Source organism: Oncorhynchus masou, chromosome 1 (assembly GCF_036934945.1).
Source record: "Oncorhynchus masou masou isolate Uvic2021 chromosome 1, UVic_Omas_1.1, whole genome shotgun sequence".
Classification (NCBI taxonomy): Eukaryota; Metazoa; Chordata; class Actinopteri; order Salmoniformes; family Salmonidae; genus Oncorhynchus; species Oncorhynchus masou.
In genome coordinates, this window is record NC_088212.1 from 31,403,115 (window position 1) to 31,423,660 (window position 20,546).

General features: G+C 41.9%; 1 protein-coding gene across 1 annotated transcript in view; it reads left to right on the top strand.

Moving 5' to 3' along the window:
- Positions 1-4,125: 4,125 nt before the first annotated feature.
- Positions 4,126-20,546, top strand: part of LOC135541924 (huntingtin-interacting protein 1-related protein-like) — a 31,215-nt gene continuing 14,794 nt past the window's right edge. The window contains 8 exon segments of the mRNA XM_064968432.1: positions 4,126-4,502; positions 15,754-15,817; positions 16,996-17,138; positions 17,516-17,572; positions 18,282-18,362; positions 18,567-18,643; positions 18,951-19,012; positions 19,726-19,866. Coding sequence (XP_064824504.1) covers positions 4,410-4,502; positions 15,754-15,817; positions 16,996-17,138; positions 17,516-17,572; positions 18,282-18,362; positions 18,567-18,643; positions 18,951-19,012; positions 19,726-19,866 — 718 coding nt within the window. The 5' untranslated portion in view covers positions 4,126-4,409.

Below are 20,546 nucleotides of genomic sequence, written 5' to 3' on the forward strand. Positions count from 1 at the left end.
CGCTTGCAGTGATGAGGGTGCTGTTAAATTTGATCCCACAATGAAAACAGCAGGCAGGCTGTTTTCAAACAATGGGATGAGAGGTGGCCTATCCACATAATATGCTGCTGTGCACTCACAGAACAGGCCTACAAGAGTAGGCTATAGGCTATAGGCTATAATTAGCAAATTAAGTACCTAACTGTGTCAGATCGGTTGAATTAGCTTTTGCAGTGATGTGGCCATGCCTGAAAATAGTTGGTGGCTGCATAGCAAGCCTACTTGGCTCTATTCTAAGCACCTACAATAGCCCATTGCATCGTGTGAGGCCAAAAAGCATTTTATTAAGTCATATTGCCCATTATCCAACCTGCAAGTCCCCTCCTTTGTGGTTACTATGATAATACAGGCCAAAGCACAGAATCAGAATGACATATTCTCTGACAGTGATAAATGGACAGCACCATAGTGGTGGAGAAATCTACTTCTTAAAAAATATATACGGTCATGATGCATATTTGAGATTCTTCAAAGTAGCTGCCTTGACGACAGCTTTGCACACTCTTGGCATTCTCTCAACCAGCTTCATGAGGTAGTCACCTGGAATGCATTGCAATTAACAGGTGTGCCTTGTTAAAAGTTAATTTGTGGAATTTCTTTCCCTCTTAATGCATTTGAGCCAATCAGTTGTGTTGTGACAAGGTAGGGGAGGTATACAGAAGATAGCCCTATTTGGTAAAATACCAAGTCCATATTATGGGAAGATCAACTCAAATAATTAAAGAGAAATGACAGTCCATCATTTCTTTACGTTAAAGTTTCTTCAAGTGCAGTCGCAAAAACCATCAAGCTCTATGATGAAACTGGCTCTCATGAGGACCGCCACAGGAAAGGAAGACTCAGAGTTACCTCTGCTGCAGAGGATAAGTTCATTAGAGTTAACAGCCTCAGAAATTGCTGCCCAAATAAATGCTTCATAGAGCTCAAGTAACAGACACATCCCAACATCAACTGTTCAGAGAAACTGCGTGAATCAGGCCTTTATGGTCGAATTGCTGCAAAGAACCCACTACTAAAGGACACCAATCATAAGAAGAGACTTGCTTGGGCCAAGAAATACGAGCAATGGACATTAGACCAGTGGAAATCTGTTCTTTGGTCTGATGAGTCCAAATTTGAGATTTTTGGTTCCATCCGGCGTGTCTTTGTGAGATTAGGTGAACTGATGATCTCCGCATGTGTGGTTCCCACCCAAAAACCTTGGAATGAGTAGGTGTTCTAAAAACTTTTGACAGGTAGTGATAGAGATTATATATATATATAGATTATATACTTTTGTATATGTTTTTTCAAGATGAGAAGAGAATCGTTCAGCCCATTGGGTATCTCACTACACCACCCATATCCCATGTCTTGAAACATGTAGACAGATAGATTAAAAGAACATTTACATCATAATACTTCTGACAGCCAACTTTCTAGCTCAACCTCAAACTTCCAGACATCGTAGCATTCCCAGAAAGCATGGATCAGTGAATCATTATTGGTTTTACACTGAAGACATGACTCTGCCATTGTGCTGTAGAATTTCTGAATTTTTACTTGTATAATACATTCTATACATTAGTCTATACTGGATTAAGCATACATGTTTGTTAACTGTAATTTCATTAGTTATGCTTCAACTTTCCTTCAATCTTGTGCCAACATCAGTTATTTTTAAGTATCAGTTCCAATAGTTTATCTTTTTGTCTTAGAGTTTGTCAGTTTGATAGGCTCCCTGCAAGGTTTTGTACTGTATATCTTCCCTCTCAAATGAACATTATTTTCTGACTCAAATAAGATCTCTCTCTGGGAGGAGAGAGAGGGAGAGCGAGAAAGCGAGAGAGAGAGAGAGAGAGAGAGAGAGATGTCAACAGACCACCTACCTACCTGAGACAAGGCTGAGTATAGCCCACGAAGATCTCCCCCAACGCATGAGCCCGAGAGGGCGCAAGACCGGACAGGAAGATCAGGTCAGTAACTCAACCCACTCAAGTCGAGCATAGCGAAGAAATCCTGGCAAGACGTGATGCACTCCTCCTAGGGACGGCATGAAAGAGCACTAGTAAGCAAGTGACTCAACCCCCATTATAGGGTCAGAGGCAGAGAATCCCAGTGGAGAGAGGGGAGCTGCCTTGGCAGAGGCAGCAAGGGCGATTTGTCACTCCAGTGCCTGGCCGTTCACATTCGCACCCCTGGGCCAGACTACACTCAATCATAGAAACTACTGAAGGGATGAGTCTTCAGTAAATAAATAATGGTCAAGACCGAGTCTGCGGCTCTTGCATTGATAGGCAGACAATTCCATAAAAATTGGGCTCTAGGAGAAAGCCCTGCCTCCAGCTGTTAGCTTAGAAATTCTAAGGACCATAAGGAGGCCTGCGTCTTGAGACCGTAGCATATGTGTAGGTATGTACGGAAGGACCAAATTGGAGAGATAAGTAGGAGCAAGTCCATGTAATGCTTTGTAGGTTAGCAGTAAAACCTTGAAATCAGCCTGGAGTAATATGATAAAATGATATTACTCGCATTTAGCACTAAGTGAAGTTTATTTAATGCTTTTTCCAGGTAGCCGGAAAGTAGAGCATTGTAGTAGTCTAAGTGACAAAAGCATGGATTAGCTTTTCTGCATATTATTTTTTACAAAACGTTGCAGAATTTTGCAATGTTACGAAGATGGAAAAAAGATGTCCTTATAATATACTTGATATGTTCGTCAAAAGAGAGATCAGGGTCCAGAGTAACGCCGAGGTCCTTTGCAGTTTAATTTGAGATGACTGTACAACCATCAAGATGAATTGTCACATCAAACAGCAGATCTCGTTGTTTCTTTGGACCTAGAACTAGCATCTCTATTTTGACCAAATTTAAAAGTAAAACATCTGCTGTCATCCACTTCCTTATGTCTGAAGCATAGGCTTCGATGGTAGGCAATTTTGGGGCATCACCATGTTTCATCTAAATGTACAGCTGTGTGTCGTCCACATAGCAGTGAAAGTTGACATTGTGTTTCAAAATGACATCACCAAGAGGTAGAATATATAGTGAAAACAATAGTGGTCCTAAAACGGAACCTTGAGGAACACTGAAACTTACCACTGATTTGTCAGAGGACAAACCATCCACGGAGACAAACTGATATCTTCCTGACAGATAAGATCTTTGAATAGTCCTGCAGGGCGAGCCTTTTAAAGGGGCAATCTGGTATTCAAACAATAACAAAGTGTCTTCGCCGCCACCTTATTTTGTTAAACAGCTGAGGAATGGGGCTCCAGAAATGTAACCACTCCCAAATATAGAGATGCAAGGACTCTCACATATGGATGCAATTACTGACCCTCCAGATCAAAATTATAGTTTTAAACATGTTTTGAAACTATAAAGTGTTTGTTTACAATGACATTGTTTACAAATAACTGAGTAAAACAAGCTTATATTTTGAGTTCTGATGGGGTAAGACCATTGCTCATGAGGCATTTATTCAAGAATCAATAGCTATATATTAATAATATGTCCAAAAATGGATGTACAAATCCCAGATTGCCCCATTAATGGAATTCATGAATTTATTAAATCTGATGTCATCCAACAGGCACCAACACACATCAACAAAACTCTCCAATCCATTAATACACATATGCACACTCACACGTGTGAATGACGATAATATATACATAAGGTTACCCTTGAAAGTTGGAGGTCCTAATGCAAAGTGCACATTGGATTCATGTGATACAGATCGTCTAAACGTATCTCATAATAATGACTTACTATCTCATAATAATGACCTACGATCTCATAATAATGTCTTACTATCTCATAATTATAATTTACTATCTGATAATTCTTATTTACTATCTCATAATTCTGATTTACTATTTCATAACGCGTAGTCAGATTTGTTTTGGGGGGGTGGCGGGAAATGGCTTCCATGGGGCTGCTGATAAAACGCCAGCTATATCATCACAACAGCTCTGTAGTCTTACAATAACATTTCAGTTGTGAGGTGATGAAAAATAAACCCGTGCCATTTTAATAGCCGACTTCATTAGTGACGTAAACGGTCTCCCTGAAGCATGGGCTCCCCCCGTGATTCTATGTGCGAACTACTGTGGTATCCTCCGAAGACGACGAACCCCACGTAAAAAGAAACGTTACATTCATTTCGCTTTTTCCTCATCTGGTTAAGTTCGCTCCCTCCAAATGTCACTCGTAGACGTCTAACGCCTGGAACCGGTTGTTTGTGCATTGCTTCTACCAAAAACTTGAAGGAGATAAATAGTTTCACTGGTTTTATAACCGAACATTTTCCTCTAGTGGGAATTTGTTACAAACACTCCATATGTCGAATATCCTTTAAGAGTTTAACCGGCTTCCAAGACGCGAGGATGAATTCCATACGACGGGTGCCTTCAAGGGTGAAAACCAAAATGACCGAAACCAATTTAGGTGCGGAAAGGGATCATTTTGACAAGAAGCAGGTAAATATTTTACTCCCATGTGTAACTCTGTGTCGTTGTATGTGTCGAACTGCTTTGCTTTATCTTGGCCAGGTCGCAATTGTAAATGAGAACTTGTTCGCAACTTGCCGACCTGGTTAAATAAAGGTGAAATAAAAAATAAATAAATAAAAAATATGAATAACCTTGTGATGGTGGATGCATTTGCCCAGCTCAGCTGTTTGTTTTGCGGCTTTTCGACAAACCAGTGTTTGAAATAGCACGTGAGGTCTTTAATTTCTCCAATGTTAATTTTATTTGCGCACAGGCAAGGTAGCCTGTTTCCAAAAACAGCGCTTGTGAACTGTATAACTGTAATATGATGCTCGAGAACGTTTTGATGCAAAATCTGCACCTGGTCCATCACAGTTGCTAGTTTGGCAGGCCTGTGGCACCCCGCGTGGCGAAACATTATTCCCAGCATAATTGAACGCTCTGTATGCCATTCAAGCATCTGGTAGTGGTTGCTTTTGTGATGAATAATTGAGGTTGAGATGTAGGCCTAATTCCTTTACATTGATCAGCCATGCCGCTATCACAAAAAATATATACGTCTCACTGTCCAGACATTTTAACTGTATAATTTCCATCATCCAAAATGAATAGCCTAATCATCTATTTCCAAATAATGTATTAGGAAATTACACTCTAGGTCGTGTTAATGACATCAGTAGTATACCTTTTTTGTTGTTGAAGTATCTTAGAATTTTTATTTGCTTTTTGCTTTCGTTTTCGCCTTAAGTGTCATTTACTTACTATCAGGGATCTGATTGGCAACACAGTGTCTGCCTCTCAGGGAAGTCCTGGCTCTCAATACAAGGCCTATCATGTTCAGCTAATCATTCTTGTTTGGCTACCTTGTCCTGACTTTCCCCTTGCTCTTTTTCCTAAACCTGTTAATTGAGACTGTGGCAGCAGACCCAGAGCTATCCTTTATAGTGTATTGAAATAGTAGTACAAAGTAACTTTAGAAACCACTTCCTGTGGATGGTTCGCCGCATGGCAAATGCATCACCAAAGTTGAAATGACTGGACAGTAGTAACCTGCTGTACTGCTCCATCTGGAATGACTGGACGTCCAGCAAATTCAAAACGGCAACAGTCTGTGTGACCCTGGCATGAGGCAAGAGACATCTCTGCCTTCTCCTTGTGCCTTTGTTACAGTACCTCATTTGAATATATTGGATTGATTTGCTGCAAAAAATACAGGACCTATTTGTGGTGTCACACTACCAGTATCAAAATAAGTAAGGAAGTAAGGAAGCAAAAGAAACTACATGAAGCGGACAAAGTTTGAGGAAAACAGTTCTAATGTTGGAAAAAACAGCCTTATGTTGTGACCCAGAGTCACATTTGTTTATTTTGCAAGCTAATTTACAAAAGTAGGTTTTAAAGGACCATAGAGTTCAGTCTGCTTTGTTTTATTTTCTGCCAAGGAAAATCTGCTATCATAGTATCGCGATATTGGTTTCATGACAACACTAGAACCGAAAGTCACACAAGGTCAGCCAGACAAAGTTAGGTAGTGATGATACTAAACTGAATCAATGAGGAAGAGAAGATGCATTCATTTGGCCTGCTAGATGGAAGGAGAGCGAGATTGTGTGGTCCCTTTGACTGCATTGTTGACTGGATATTTAAGATTAGCATATCAGATCGTGTAAGAGGCGCAGTCACATGCCCTTGGCACGTCTCTGTTCAGCGCTGCCATAGACATGAGATCCTGACATGCTACATCCAAACAGTGACTGGCTTTAGTCTGGCCATTAGTCAGTAGGGCCCTAAGAAATCCCTCAGATTTCTTTTCCAAATTCTGTTTTTTTCCATTTAAATTCTTTCTGTGTTACACGATTTACGCTAATTTTATCAGAAAGCGTGTCTAATAATGTGTATGAATAAAACGTTGACAATTTAATAAGATATATAACCGTACAATTGTAATGATGCAACACATTGCACTATTTAAAAAAAATCTAAGCAAGTGCTTCAATACAGAGTTCTACTAAGTGTCTCATTATAAATTTAAAAAAGTAATGCAAGAATCTAGGCAACAATGCAGCAAGCAATAGGCAAAACCTAGAGTTATACTTATGTAAAAAAAAAAAAAAACTAAACTTAGCATATTGTTTTTTGTTAAATAAAGTGCTTCACATAAGTGTTTCATTATAAATACATTTAAAAGAAGATTCATGCAAGAATCTAGGCAATAATGCAGCAATAGGCAAAACCTATGGAACTACCTTATGAGCTGCTATGTCTGTCCATTGTAAGTTTTCAATCTATCACAGACATCTCCATTGGAGTACATGATTGTCAGCCTCTTTGTGTTGAGCTCGGTGAGTGCCTTTCGCTTGTCTGTGAGTAGAGTCTTGTATTTGCTGAAACTCCTCTCACAGTCGACTGAGCTGACTGGGAAGTAGATGTAGGGCACTGCCACTTCTGAAACTCTTGGGAATCTCACACAGGCCCCTCCAGTAATCAGCAAGCTCCAATGCAGGTGGGGGCTCACTGGACACACAGTGCTGATAGGTAATCCATTCTTCACTGAGCTCTGTTGGTGGTCTTGCCATGGGTTTCAGTTGTGTGCAGGCTTCAATCTGCTTTTCCATGGCTGGGGCCTGCCTGTAGACCTCTCTGGCTGGATGTGTAGCATGCTTTTGGGGCGGCAGGGTAGCCTAGTGGTTAGAGCGTTGGACTAGTAACCGGAAGGTTGCGAGTTCAAACCCCCGAGCTGACAAGGTACAAATCTGTCGTTCTGCCCCTGAACAGGCAGTTTACCCACTGTTCCCAGGCCGTCATTGAAAATAAGAATTTGTTCTTAACTGACTTGCCTGGTTAAATAAAGGTAAAAAAAAAAAAAAATGCATCATGGAGCGGTCTTGGCACCATACCCACATGTTTTTGCAGTTCCATTCACTAGGTAAGAGCCCAGATCCTTTGACATTTGTATGCAGACACTGCTGTGGAAAGGTGGGTTCCTTCCAGGATTGACAGAGTTGTCATCAGTTGGAGCAGCCCTCCGAGATAAAGGTTAGCTTGACAGTGAGGGCCTGCACCTTCTCCTCTGTTTCCAGCTGGCTGAGAATGTTTGTGACTTCCTGGGATGATGTTTCTGCCAACAAACTCTCTTTACAGATGAACATGCGCTGCATGTTACTTCCCTGCCTCAAAACAGCTATTCCATCTGGAGCTCACTGCTTCAGGAGGAGCCTTGGCCTGCACAAACTACTTCAAATGAGGAAGCTCACCCATCTTTTCTTTCTGGCAGGCTTCTTGAAGGAGACAGATCTCATCCATGTCACAAGTGATGTAGCTTCAGAGAAGTATTTGTTGTGCTGCCAGGTCTCACCTACCAGATTGATGACATGACCGAGACCAGTTATATGGACACTGTTGGGCGTCACTCCTTTCAGAACCTCCTTGTATGCCTTCAGGCAGTAGGAGGCATTATCTGTGACCACTGCCCAGGCATCATTCAGGTTCAGATGGTTGCTGTGGAGGGAGGCTAGTATAGCCTGGGAAACTGTTGAGTAGTTGCATCTGTCCATGAAAATGACATCCACCAGAAAGTACTTGTTTTCAACACCTGCAATGAAAGATAAGGAAAAACTAATTATGTTTAACTAATTAAATTTCAAGTCTAAACGCAATACAGATACAGCGGTAGTTGGCTAGATGGAGAGGCAGACAACTGCTGACTTTATGCATCGCTATATTTCACCACAATAGCTCGTCGTTTGGAATATCACAATTTGCATGCGGACAATTCACATTGGAGTTCCAAATTGGGAACGAAATTACAAAAAATCAGTAATGGAATTACTGCAACTGAATTGGCTACAATGGGAAATCATAATATTCACACTCCACAGTTGGGTCACTGTTTTCGTTTGCCTTGTGTCTGGTGGTCAAAACAAGTGTTTTTAAAACAGTCTGACTCTGGACATCTCACATACACAAGCCCCCTTTTTCCATTTACTATAACCAGTTTCTTGCTGTTTAAGTACTTACCTAGATGACTAACTTACCTTAGTTTTGACCTGTTACTTTTAAGTGCAACGCATCCTTTTTGCCAGTGTAAAATTCTCTGGGTTGTCCATGGAAACCAAGCTTCTACAGGAAAAATGAAGAAGCCAGGGGAGCTATGTTGGGGGTGATTTGGTAAGCTTTGTTACTATTATTTACAGCTGACATCATCCATTTTGTGTGCCACAGCATAGAGTTAGACACTTAGGGGAGTGAAAGCACAAACATCCGGTAGCATAGTCATGGTGCTGACACACAGGGCTAATGTGAACATTTTTGAGGGGTGGAGGACGACACTGGAATGACTGTAGTACCATTTTAAGGTGACACCGCAGTAGTAGACTTCTGCCTCCCTTGAGTGGGCGTGGGTAAGGCGGGTCACTTGGGATGTTTGGGTTCTATCAGAATCTCACAGGCTTGTTGTCCAGAAGAGTAAGTGTGTCTCTCCAGCACAGAACACTCCCCTTTATATCCAACCATTGTAGGATGGTTTGAAGCAATGGCAAGTCCTTGTTGTGTCACCAACAGTGCATTTGGAAAGTATTCAGACCCCTTGACTTTCTCCACATTTGTTATGTTACAGCCTTATTCTAAAATGTATTACATATTTTCTACATTGTAGAATAATAGTGAAGACATCACAACTATAAAATAACACATGGAATCATGTAGTAACCAAAAAAATGTTAAACAAAACTATATATATATATTTATTTATTTATTTATTTATTTATTTATTTGAGATTGGAAAGCAGCTGCGGTCATCCCACCTCTTCAAAGGGGGGGACACTCTTGACCCAAACAGCTACAGACCTATATCTATCCTACCATGCCTTTCTAAGGTCTTCGAAAGCCAAGTCAACAAACAGATTACCGACCATTTCGAATCTCACCATACCTTCTCTGCTATGCAATCTGGTTTCAGAGCTGGTCATGGGTGCACCTCAGCCACGCTCAAGGTCCTAAACGATATCTTAACCGCCATCGATAAGAAACATTACTGTGCAGCCGTGTTCATTGATCTGGCCAAGGCTTTCGACTCTGTCAATCACCACATCCTCATCGACAGACTCGACAGCCTTGGTTTCTCAAATGATTGCCTCGCCTGGTTCACCAACTACTTCTTTGATAGAGTTCAGTGTGTCAAATCGAAGGGTCTGCTGTCTGGACCTCTGGCAGTCTCTATGGGGGTGCCACAGGGTTCAATTCTTGGACCGACTCTTCTCTGTATACATCAATGAGGTCGCTCTTGCTGCTGGTGAGTCTCTGATCCACCTCTACGCAGACGACACCATTCTGTATACTTCTGGCCCTTCTTTGGACACTGTGTTAACAACCCTCCAGGCAAGCTTCAATGCCATACAACTCTCCTTCCGTGGCCTCCAATTGCTCTTAAATACAAGTAAAACTAAATGCATGCTCTTCAACCGATCGCTACCCGCACCTGCCCGCCTGTCCAACATCACTACTCTGGACGGCTCTGACTTAGAATACGTGGACAACTACAAATACTTAGGTGTCTGGTTAGACAAGTGTGTCAACTTTTGACTGGTACTTTTAAGTATTCAGACAATTTGCGATAAGACTCAATTGAGCTCAGGTGCATCCTGTTTCCATTGATTGTCCTTGATGTTTCGACAACTTGATAAGAGTCGACCTGTGGTAAATTCAAATGATTGGACATGATTTGGAAAGGCACACCTGTCTATATAACATCCTACAATTGACAGTGCATTTCAGAGCTCCTTGACAGGTTTGTTCCGAGTCACAGATCAGGGCAAGGTTACCAAAAAATGTTTGCAGCTTTGAAGGCACAAGAACACAGTGGCCTCCATCCTTCTTAAATGGAAGAAGTTTGGAACCACCATGACTCTTCTAGAGCTGGCCACCCCTCCAAACTGAGCAATCAGGGGAGAAGGGCCTTGGTCAAGGAGGTGACAGAGCTCCAGAGTTCCTCTGTGGAGATGGGAGAACCTCCCAGAAGGACAACCATCTCTGCAGCTCTCCACCAATCAGGCCTTCATGGTAGAGTGGCCAGACAGAAGCCACTCCAGTAAAAGGCACATGACAGCCTGCTTGGAGTTTGCCAAAAGGCACTGAAAGACTCAGACCATGAGAAACCAGGTTCTCCGGTTTAATGAAACCAAGATTGAACTCTGGCCTGAATGCCAAGCGTCACGTCTGGAGGAAACCTGGCACCATCCCTACGGTGAAGCATGGTGGTGGCAGCATCATGCTTGGGGTTGTTTTTCAGCGGCAAGGACTGGGAAACTAGTCAGGATCGAGGGACAGCTGAATGGAGAAAGTATAGAGATCCTTGATGAAAACCTGCTCAGGACCTCAGACTGGGGAGAACGTACACCTTCCAACAAGACAACAACACTAAGCACACAGCCAAGACAACGCAGGAGTGGCTTCGGGACAAGTATCTTAATGTCCATGAGTGGCCCAGATCGAACATCTCTGGCGAGACCTGAAAATAGTTGTGCAGCAACTCTCCCCATCCAACCTGACAGAGCTTGAGAAGATCTGCAGAGGGAATGGGAAAAAAAACCCAAATACAGGTGTGCCAAGCTTGTAGTGTCATACCCAAGAAGACTTGAGGCTGTAAACGCTGCCAAAGGTGCTTCAACAATGTACTGAGTAAAGGGTTTGAATACTTATGTAAATGTGATATCTCAGCTTATTTTTTAATACATTTGCAGACATTTCTAAACTTGTTTTTGCTTTGTCATTATGGGGTATTGTGTGTAGATAAGGGGGGGACAATTTAATATATTTTAAAATAAGGCTGTAACATAACATTTGGAAAAAGTCAAGGGGTCTGAATACTTTCTGAATGCACTGTATATATCTGTGTAGGATGTCTCGCTTAGGAGAAATGTAATCCAACAGGGAAATTTACATAATGGCCATGAAAGGCTGTTCCATGAAAACAGCTAGTATTTGATGTTGGGATAATGATAATTGATACTGGCTTGTTGAAATTAAATGTTTTTATTTTTACCTTTTATTTAACTAGGCAAAGTTAAGAACATTCTTATTTACAATGACGCTGGGCCAATTGTGCACCGCCATATGGGATTCCAAATCACGGCCGGTTGTGATACAGCCTGGATTCGAATCAGGGTGTCTGTAGTGACGCCTCTAGCAATGAGATGCAGTGCATTAGACCGCTACTCCACTCTTCTCAACACTGCCAGTGAATTAGTGCTAGACTAGTTAATGCTCACATAACCAGACAGTCTGTTCAGCCTCATTAGCAGTGTGTTTACACTAGTTTATTTAACAGCATTAGTAGTAGCAGCCGTGCAGTGCTTGGGTCTGTGTCTGACCTTGACAGCCAGAGCTGCAGCAGCAGTCTGTTGAATTAAGCTGATAAGAAATGCAATACCTAGAGTCAATGCAGATCACCTGACTGCCCAGTGTGGAGTAGACTAGAGGTGTTTCTGCTGTCTCCACTAGCTATAGTCCTCCTGACAGGGATGTCTAAGCACATAGACACACTGCTGCTGAAAGGCAAGAAGGGAGAAGATGAAAAGGTAAGAAGGGAGTGATCAGGGATGAGAGGGGTGAAGCGGAGTGTGTGTGTGTGTGTGTGGCGAGTTTATCTGGTGGTGAATCTTCCGACTGTCTTCAGGGATTAGGCTGGGATCATCTCCCCCTCATTCCCTTCTCACTACTTCTCCCTCTATTGGGGGATTTAGCTATGTTTGGGACCAGGTTCAATGTTATGGTGTCAGACTGTCCCTGGCCAACTTAAATCACAGTTGACCAGCTTCTCCTGTTTCCAACCAGATTAATGTAAACTTTTATGACCTTATGGCATTGCTGTTGAACGTTTTAATGATGTTTGTTTCTTTGTATGAATGAGTTGAGGGAGTATGTCAGTGGGGGATGGGGGTAGGTCTTTTGTTGGTTTGTGACATTACCAACCTCCAATTCTAGATTTCAAGCATTTCTGTAAATTGCATTGCTCACACTTCACTGCATTATGCACTGTATGCAGTTTCTGATAAGGTTAGTGTAACAAGGATCTCCCTTCCTCCCCCTTCCCTCTCATGTCCTTTCGCCCTCACACTCCCTATCTTTTTCACTCACACCCTCTCTGTCCCCCCTACTTCCCTCCCTCCCCCTCTACTTCTCCCTCTCTTCTCTGAGTGACAGTCAGTCTGAATGTATTAGGGAGCCTCCCTGCACTCATGCTGCTCCATGGCTATCTGTCAAGGCCTCTGTGCCAGAGCGTGGCCTTCATCAACCCAATCTTCTACCCCAGCTGACGGGCCTTCCTCCTCCCACAACCCCCTCATTGTTATGCACCCTTCCAGACCACCACTTGCTCTGTACCCCTATAAACCAGGGGGCTAGCTAGCACTAGCAGTAGCTTTACAAGGAGGGGTCCACATGAACCAAGACTTCCCTCTCTCCCCTTAGGTGCACAGTCGCCCCTCTGTGCTTTGCTTAGTGACTATGTTTTGGAGGAGGTTGGTGGGTTGCGGTCTGTGGCGTTTCACTAACTAAATTAGGTCTTTATGCATTTCTGGGATTGCTGGCAAATTTCGCAATGCCTGCCTCGAATTTTGGGTGTGGAGATTGTATTCCTCCTCTCCTATGTGTATGATAAGATGTGTGCATTCTAAAGTGAGGGAATGAACTGTGTATACAGCAAGTGGGTAAAGGAAATGTGTTAGTCTGTGTGAGCCTGTTTGTGGGATTCGTTTGCGATTGAGCGACTCAGTGGGGCAGAATGTATGCTTGTGTGAGTACAGACTTACATTTTTCTCTGCTCGGTGTAACATACCATTGTCTCTTTTCTGTGGTGGTTTGGGACTGGTGGGTTATTGAAGGCCATGACAGTAAGCAGAGCATCTGCATAAATTAATCTTAACAGCTCATACATGTTACTCCAAGCTGGATTTGTCAATTGGTTATGTAATAAATTGAAATTAAATAGAACAGCAGGCTGTGAGTGAACAGGGGATCCAGAGCTCTGAACGTCTTGTCCTTTTCACCCGATGTGCATTCATTCATTCATTCATTCATTCAGGGCCACAGGGAGAGTGGGTGGTGACCTCAGAATGAGTTTCTATTGGCTAATGCTTCTGTGTTGTGTGAGGAATGCTTTGTTAGTCCATTGTTTGGTGCTGTTGATCCTCTATTCACTCAAGTCTGGAGTCAGAATTTCGTATGTGCTACAGAATTATGTGTTACCCATATTTCCCTCATTTATTAATTGAAATCAGTAGAGCTTGTCTTCAGTGGGTTCATATGGGTCAGTCAGAAAATAGTGTGTTTTCTGCATGTTCATAACTGTTGAAGAAGCATTACAGATCTTATGTTGGGACAAGCCAGACTAAGGGTGACGGGCTGAAACGACTGGTATTTGTATCAGAGGTCACAATATGCTTATCATGTTTGGGATTCAGCGTATTCCCCTTATCTTCTGGTGTTACTAACTACACCTTTATCAATGACTGGGCAACCCCATGTACTGTACAAACACACCAGTGGATGCTCCTCAGAGAAGGAAGGGGAGGACCATCCTCAGTGAATTTAATAAAAATTAAGAAGTTATCCTTCCTAGATAACTATACAAAATATATTCGTTGCCAAATCATTGATTAAAACAGTTTTACTGAAGATCGACAGTAGCCTCAACAGCACTCTGTAGGGTAGTGCCATGGTGGAGCCGGAGGACAGCTAGCTTGACTTCAATACAAAACCTAGGAGGCTCATGGTTCTCTCCCCCTTCCATAGACTTACACAGTAATTATGACAGCTTGGAGTATGTCCTCCAGAAGGTATCAGAGCTCATTCAGCATGAACTGACATGTCCACCCAATCAAAGGATCAGAGAATGAATTTAGTACTGAAAGCATGAGCTACAGCTAGCTAGCACTGCAGTGCATAAAATGTGCTGAGTACTTGACTCAAAGAGAAAGACGACAGTTTTAGACAGAGGGAGAGATTACTCTTAATTTTTGTTTTTGGTTCACTTACTTAGCTAGCTCCTTTTGCCTACTCGAACAGAGGATGCTATTTTAGCTAGCTGGCTATGACTATCCAACACTGGAACTCTTCCAAGTCAAGGTAAGCTTTTGGTTTTACTAATATTTTGTCACTGGGCCTGCTTGTGAAAAGGGAGATGGGAGGAGAGCACGTAGATGTGAGAAGGAATACAACAAGGTGTTTTGTATGTGGCTATGAAAGTGAACTGTTTGCGTGTGATCAGGGGTGTATTCATTCTGCCGATTCTGTTGAAAAACATTTCTTAAACAGAAGGAAACTGGGATAAACACACCGGAATTTGTCCAATAAACTGTTTGCAACTGTTGGACTAATGATTACACCCTAGGTCAGCTAGATGCAGGCAAGAGTGTGCAAGATGGTATGGAATGTGTCACTGTCTCATCTTTCTCTCAACCTGTGTGCACCTATGTTGAATTCATAGGCTAGGTTGTAGTATCCTAAACCTATTGATATTAAACTGGGTGAAGGGAATTTGAATGACAGTCATCCAATATGCTGTAATAGAAATAAGGCCATGCTCATTTAAACAAAATTCCTCCCTCAGCTTAAACGGCACCGACCGCCACTGAAACGCATACGCTTTGAGGAAAGAGTCAGAGCTCGGTCTCAGCAATCTGCTTCTCTCACTTCCTCTCTCCAATCACTCAGACTAGTTCTACCTGTTGGCCAAGAAGCCTGAGGGGGCAGGACGGAAAATAAAATTACAAAACTAAATAAAAAGTTGGTCACATTTTTTGGGGGGACACACCCAAGTATATAGAACAGATATACTAGTGGCTTTTTCAGTCCCCATTAATTACGGTAGCCTAAAACAACCAGATGATTGAGAGATTATTAACTTTTATTACGAAAATCCTCTGTAATAAGCGTTAGTGCAATGACTGTAAGTCTATGGGTATCTACTAGCATGCTAGCAGATAGCTATAAACTTTCCGTCATTGTGCTAAAGCTAGTTAGCATTGGACTCACAAAACTACCTCTAACTTCCTTCCTTCATACTGGACACAAGCATATAAATGGTATCCACGAGTTCACCTGACTCTGGGGAAGTAGATAAATGGCCTCATTGCCAAAATCCTAAAGTATCCCTTCAAAATATGCTTTGTCACTAAGTGGTATTTCAGTAGCCATAGTAACTGATGGCCTCAACCCGTCCTTTCTCTCATCTCTCTTCCAGCTCAGCAGCATCAGCAAAGCCATCAACTCCAATGAGGCGCCTGTGAAAGAGAAACATGCACGCCGTATCCTTCAATATAACCCCAAACTGGGAACAGTAAACCTTTTTTGCTATTATGTGCTCCAAACTTTGTATGCCTGATAACCCACTGTGCCGGATAACTGGGCTGTTTTTAACCACTGGGGAGTTACACTGTTGAACCCCCAACTCTGTTTGTGTTCTGTAAAGGTAATTGGTTTTTAGAGCTGACATTTGCCATCATGTAGGCTATACATCACCTCAAGGATAAAAAATAATGAAGGTTAAAACCAAAATAATTCCATGCGGACCGTTTGGAAATCAACACATTCATTGGACCAGCGTTGTTGCTGATTCTGCAGGATTAGCATTGAAAATCTAACCAGCGGCTGGAAAATCAAGTAAATTTAGTGGCTGTAGATAATTTGAAAAAAGTTTAAATGAATAGAATGACAAACAGTTAAGCCATGAATTTTGTTGAGTAGTTATCTGAAATTCACTACAATTGCAAACTTTCTGTACTACCATTCACTCTCATTTTCGCTCTGGCGCTGGTTCAGTGAATTTGTTTATTTTCTAACGCTTCTGCATGGAATAATTACATAAGGAATAGTTGAGGGGCTATGCGTTCTATGGAAAATAATAAACAATGTTGAAGGTGTGTTCCACAGCGCGCTAGTGGAGTGGAACTAACCTCCCATGGAATTGAATTGTTTTCCAGAGAACGCATAGTCCCAAGTATATAGCTATTGAATTCTACCGTGCTGATATACCATGCGTTATAGGGAAGTAATGCACGTGCTAGTATGCCCTTCAAGCCAATCCGAAACGAGTATTCATCAATGCCATGGTATAACTTTATCTTCAACTTAGCATTCACCCAGGATATTTTACTGCTAAATGTATTCTATGGCAACAATGCTTATTATCAAATTAAAACAAAGTTTATTGGTCACGTGCACACGATACAGTGGAATAATTACTTGCTAACTTACAATGTATTTTATGCTCCTGGGATGATTTAGTGTTCAGTATACATTAATCTCTTAAACTGTGTTTTTTATAGGTAATGTAGTAAAATAGAGGGGCTGAAATGGTGTTATTTTATTACTGTCTCCATCGCACATGAGGTAGAGAAAATAAAAGAATATGTGAGAGACCAAGTAAAGGTATTATTTTGGCTTTGTATTTTGCTGGTTGGCTCTTCCTTGATGGGCCCTACAGGGATAATTCTGGGGACCTACAGGGAGAAGGGGGCCTTTACCTTCTGGTCCTACGCCTTGGGCATCCCCTTGTCCAGCAACGCCATCGTCAGCTGGAAGTTCTGCCACGTGCTTCACAAAGTGCTGCGCGATGGCCACCATAATGTAAAAACTTGCTCTCCACTCTATACACTCTGTATTAGGGTTTTTATTTCCACATAATCAAATGCATATAAAAACATGTAGAGAGAAAAGGAACCTACATGTGCTGGGTGGAAAAATTCCTGCCTAAAAGTCCTGCCTAATTGGTAGCCTACATAAAATTAAAAAACAATGCCGAAATTGCTTTGAGCAGAGCTCTCAAACTCATAGACTGTGTATTAATTAAGCATTCTGTTTTTTGTTTTTTATGCTGACCTCCATGGCCTTAATTAGTCCAGTAATATTGGCTTAATGCTGAAATTGTATAATTGCTAAATTGAGAATTTAAGTTACAGTACTATTATTGAATTGACATTATCACTCTCCCTTTTGCCCTCCAGAGCCTTCAGGACTGCATGAGACATCACGGTAACATAGTTGAGATGGGGCAACTATGGGTGAGTGGGGATTGTGCTGTGTTTTTGTCAAGGGGTGCTTTAATAGGTTGACATTTTGGGTGAATAAATTGAATGTCAAATTACTTAAAATGAGGAAAAACATCCCTTGCTTTAATTATTTCATTTAGGTAAAAATGCAGATGTTTTGAAAACCTCTTTTCAATCATCTTATTTTCCCCTCATACAGTAATTGTGCTTCTTGTGCAGCCAGAGTTGATCTGTTGGCTGCAGTTAGAGATTTATCTGGTACTTTGGTATACTTTTTAGCCAGTAGTTCTGAAAGTAGCGCTCACTTGCCAAAAGTGGTCCCCGAAATTTGCGTACTAAGTCATTGCTCTCTTGCTCGGCTGTGTGTGATTCTTGCTTGCTGTCAATCAAATGGTGAGGGGCTGGCCCATGTGGGGGAAAATGGCGTAGCACAGCTTCCAGAAAAGTTGCTTTCAAACTAGAGATTTCAGGGCTATTTGAGGCAGTAATTAAGACAGTAATTCTGTTCATAGATTATGCATGTATGAACTACACATTGACACATCCAGCCCAGAGTGGGAGGTTTAATAAATACTTACTAGTCGCAAAAGTACCGGAGCATGTCTTGAAGAGAGGAGTGTGACGATAGGAAATGCTTCTTTTTGCCATCTTCAAATAAAGCAAAGCTAAATATTTGTTGCAGCAAAGCTTAATGCTTGTTGCTTGCTCTTATTGTTTCCAGGGCAACCTTCATGACAGATATGGACAGCTGGTGGCTCTGTACTGTAAGCTCCTTTGCACAAAGATGGAGTTTCACATGAAGGTAAGCACACCCTCTACAGTTTTGGGGGACAGCATGTTTTACCATGGGACATTGGCTAATCTTACCATTGTATATATTGCATTGCCACAAGTGCTTTCACATAATGCCACCTAGTTGAACAAACAATGTATGTAATTTGATTTAATGTGATTTACATAGTTTTAATGTTGAATCACTTTTGCCATCCTTTTGTCTTCCATGCAGCATTCTGAAATCCGACCCAACCTAGAGGTGACAGATGAGGTTCTAGAGCGTGTTGCAGGAACCGACGTCAATAATGTGTGAGTTCTCTACTCCTCCCTCTCCACACATCCCTGGCACTCTTGGCTGTGCACTCTCTCTCCTGTTATTGAGTTAACAGAATATCATACAGAGACATCATACAAATCCGTATACATTTAATTGGCATAACTCAAGGGAAGTCAATTATTAATATAAGATACAAATGTCATGCTCTCTGATTCAAAGGAAACTATCATACCATTTAGTTGGAGTACTGTGGGGACTGAGGAGCGAGCCTGCTGCTCTTTCCTTAAGAAAGCCATTAGCCCTGTGTTACTAAGGGTGGTATTGACTTCCCTCCTGTAGGTTCCAGCTCACAGTGAAAGTGTTTGATTACCTGGATGCAGAGTTGAGGCTAGCCGAGACAGGTGAGAATCCCCCGCATCTCCCCTACTTACCTACCTCCACCTCTCAAAGGATGGGTAACCAGAGCTACAGGGCAGTGGCCGGTTTCCATCAACTGTTTATGTTTCGGAAATCGAATAGGGACAGGATAGCAGCCAGCTAAATAAAAACTTGTGAGCACACTTGTGCTGCTGTTGAGGGAGTGACTTAATCGCCCAAAATGACTAAGTTATCAAGGGATGTTTACCTTGTGTAAATTAAACACATTTCTAAACCACTTGTTTGATTATGACTTGGTTCCCGATGTAATTTCACCAAAACCATATTAATAAGTTCTAAATGTTTGCAATTAGAGGACATTAATTATGTTTCTTCTGATTGGCTGTAATGGCATCAACGCCCTGCAGGATGTTGTCACAGCCTGTCATCCTGAACAAGCATAAACAAACTCTGCAATTGTAAACAACCCTGCCTGACTTACTAACTTGGACATCTGGTACTCAGGAAACATGGGTGCTCCTAACTGCCTTCTTCCTTCTACCCACCCTTGATCTGCTGAGAACTATTTTCCACCCACTCAGTGGGTGATTCATGAATATGTGAGCTATTATCTCAGTGTTGTATTTCTGAACCAGTGACAGAGAAAGGTGTTTCACCCAGGCAAGCCATCGATTCCAAATCCTGCCAATTGAGGCCATGTGTTTTTCCTACATTGGTGTGTTTCTGTGATCTGCAGTGATCCGGCAGCTCAACACGTCCATTGCCATCTCTACGACGACGTCAGGCCAGTGTCGCCTGTCCCCCCTCATCCAGGTCATCCAGGACTGCAGTCACCTCTACCACTTCACCGTCAAGCTGCTTTTCAAACTGCATGCCTGTACGTTTGACCACTTATGTGTCTTTTAAAGTGGAACTGACAGCATTTTAGCAACATGACATCTTATTCAAATCTATTCCTATACACCCCCAGGAAGAATACAGCTTTTTAATACATTTTTTACATATGGTAATTTTCATGCTTTCATAAATGTATACAATGTTTGGGAATGTGCTATAGTAAGGCATTTTAAAAATTTCTATAGCAATATAGTGGGAAAGTAGCTGTGCATTTGTACAATTTAATAGACACTGCAGTAAATAAAAACATCTGTCCTGTCCAGAGACTGATGGCCAGAGCATATCGGAGCAACAGTCGACCTATATGCAAATAAGCCATTTGCCACACAAGCCTGCCATCATTCATTTTGAAGTGGACTGTATTTACAGGCAGTAGCAACAGTGCGACTTTAGATCATTAGAAAGCATTTGCCAATTTCTGGAAATGGAAGTCCTCTTACATTTGGGAACGCAATCCTATCGATGAAACAACCATATAGATCAACTCTCAACATTTCAGTTATTTGGCTGTCAAAATTGCACTAATAAACGACGGAATAGTAGCCTGCTCCTCCTTCTGCAGCTTGCCCGCCATAGCATGCGTGTCCCAACCGGAGGTGAAAGTACATTTTAATCGCTTAATGGTACGGGACACCCAAGTCTGCGGCAATTTGGTGACTG